Source organism: Ctenocephalides felis, unplaced genomic scaffold (assembly GCF_003426905.1).
Source record: "Ctenocephalides felis isolate EL2017-DRISC unplaced genomic scaffold, ASM342690v1 CF-g0.4_SCAFFOLD_00845, whole genome shotgun sequence".
Lineage (NCBI taxonomy): Eukaryota > Metazoa > Arthropoda > Insecta > Siphonaptera > Pulicidae > Ctenocephalides > Ctenocephalides felis.
In genome coordinates this window covers 85,646,702-85,649,529 of record NW_020536999.1, presented here as the reverse complement: position 1 = coordinate 85,649,529, position 2,828 = coordinate 85,646,702, and the positions used below count along the sequence as shown (strand labels likewise).

The window sequence follows — 2,828 nt, the reverse complement described above, 5'->3', positions numbered from 1 at the left end:
ATTTACCAAAAACTAATCAGCACGATTTCCAACCAATATCTTTCGAACAGTTTTTAGATTTTCAAAATTTATTTGGAATTGCGGGCTAAAACGTGGACGAATTTTTTTTCAATTTTCTGCGATTTACAAAGAAACGGCTCGGCCGATCGTCACACAAAACTGAGAAACGCTAGTCCTCATCGAATGGCTTTCAAATTTTTTAAATCGATCCAACCGTTTTTGAGAAAACATCGATTTACGGCAAAAAATCTGTTCACACACACGCACACATATACTTTTTCCAAATTTGGTCTCATTCGATTCAGAATGGCTTGAAACGTCGAGAAAACATAAAATTAGCGAATCGGATTTTTTTATGAAAACAAACTTCTCCTTCCAGAGTTAATAAAATTTATAACCTGTAAATCTTATAATATAAAAGAATATATATTTATATAAATTTATTCATAGTACTAAATATTTGTACAGCAGTAATTAAATTTACATTGCAAATAAAATATAAGTAATTCACAGATATTTCACACGCAGGGTTTGTTTCTGCTTGTTAATGTTTCATTGATCTTCATCACATTTTCTACTATGAACTTTCACTTTGTGTCTCTTCAAGTTGCACGATTGTGTAAATTCCTTGTTGCATGTATCACATTTAAAAGGATGGTCTTTGGTATGAGTGGCCATGTGTGATTTCAGAATAAATTTTTGTGAAAATCTCTGATTACATATTCCACACTGGAAAGGGCGTTCTCCTGTATGAATAAGCATGTGCTTTGTCAAGACGCCAGAGTGTGAGAATGTTTTACTGCAAATTTGACATTTAAACGGGCGTTCTCCTGTATGAATACGCATGTGCCTTTTCAAGTCACCCGATTGTGAGTATGTTTTACTACATAAATGACATTTGAAACGACGCTCTTTGGTATGAGTGATCATGTGTGATTTCAGATTACATTTTCGTAGAAATGTGTGATTGCATATATCACATTTGAAACGACGCTCTTTGGTATGAGTGACCATGTGTGATTTCAGATTATATTTTAGTGAGAATGTCTGATTACACATTTCACATTTGAAAGGACGGTCTTTGGTATGAGTGACCATGTGTGATTTCAGACAAAATTTTCGTAGGAATGTCTTATTGCATAATTCACATTTGAAAGGGCGGTTTCCCACATGAATAAGCAAATGTCTTCTCAAAGTGCTTTTTTCTTTGAATGTCTTACCACAGATTTTGCATTCGAAAGGGCGTTCTGTGTTATGAGTGATCATGTCATGTTGCAATTGTGATGAATATTTAAATGTCTTATCACTTGCATTGCATTTATTGTTACCCTTTTTGTCATTTATAGGTGTGTGGTCAACCATGTGCTCTTTCAAATAATTAGATTCTGAAAATGATCTATTACAAATGTCAAATTCATAACCCGGTGTCTCAATTACCTCCTGTTTGATTTCTCCTTCAATAGTTACTTCGGAATTCATAAATCTTTCCAGACAAGTTTCATTATCTTCTAAACATGATTCAGACTTGACAATACCTTCAAGATCATCAAATTCATTTTCAAGTTTAATGTCTTCCATTGAATATTCTGGGGGTTCAAGTTTAATTGTCTGATCATTCACAGACATAATCGTTGCTTCAGACATTTCCAGATATTTTCACTGTGTATATTCAATAAATATTGGTTAATACTATTTAATAATCTATTTTTTTTTTCAAATATCTCAAATAATATAATGAATCTAACTATAGTAACATTTGTTGTGGAAAATCTTTCAGCTGTTTAAAATGGGATTACTTCTTTGCATGGTTAGTCGTTCGGATTTAAAGTTGACATTTTGAGCATAGAGTATGTTTTGATAAAGATGCATTCGGAAGGATTAGTTAGAGGTCATATTGGGTGCATTCGACTTGGACGCTTACGCGCTGTGAGCGCTCACGCTTATAAGCACGAATTTTTAGCGTTCGACTTGGCCGATAAGCGCTTAGAATCGATAAATAAATTCCGTTCGTTTTGGAAACTGTGAGCGTCAATAAGCATCAAAATGGCGGCAACTGGCGGTAACGGTAATTGTGTAAATTTTATTACTTTCTGGATCATTCAGCGGGATTATAAAGAATTTAACAATTAATAAATAAATGAAATTTGGTTTGCTTATGCTTAATTCATATTAATATTAAAATTAAAATTTAAAATTATTTAAAATTAATTAAATTAATTAATATTAATATTAATATTAAAAAATAAATGTGATATACAACTTGGCATTTTTGCGGGATTATAAAGAATTTAACAATTAATGAATAAATGAAATTTGGTTAGCTTATGCTTAATTAATAGTAATATTAAAATTAAAATTTAAAATTAATTGAATTTAAAATTAATAAATATTAATATTAATATTAAAAAATAAATGTGATATACAACTTGGCATTTTTGCGGGATTATAAAGAATTTAACAATTAATAAATAAATGAAATTTGGTTAGCTTATGCTTAATTAATAGTAATATTAAAATTGAAATTTAAAATTAATTAAATTTAAAATTAATTAATATCAATATTAATATTAAAAAATAATTGTGATCTACAGCTTGCCATTTTTGCGGAATTATAAAGAATTTGACAATTAATAAACAAATGAAATGACAGATAGTAAAAACAACTGACGCTCACGCTCACGCTGCCCTACCTCTGTGGCGTGAGCATATGTGAGCGCAAAATATGTGCTACGAGCATCCTACGATGGTGCTACGAGCGTACTTATGTGACACTCACAGCGCCAAGTCGAACGATGAAAGCGCGCTCACGGCGCGCTCACAGCGCGTAA

General features: G+C 31.4%; 1 protein-coding gene across 1 annotated transcript; it reads right to left on the bottom strand.

Annotated features, from left to right (window-relative positions):
• Positions 1-552: 552 nt before the first annotated feature.
• On the bottom strand, positions 553-1,644 carry LOC113391234 (gastrula zinc finger protein XlCGF8.2DB-like). Its single transcript, XM_026627182.1, has one exon. It carries the CDS (start codon positions 1,642-1,644, stop codon positions 553-555), a length of 1,092 nt encoding a protein of 363 aa, XP_026482967.1.
• Positions 1,645-2,828: the final 1,184 nt, after the last annotated feature.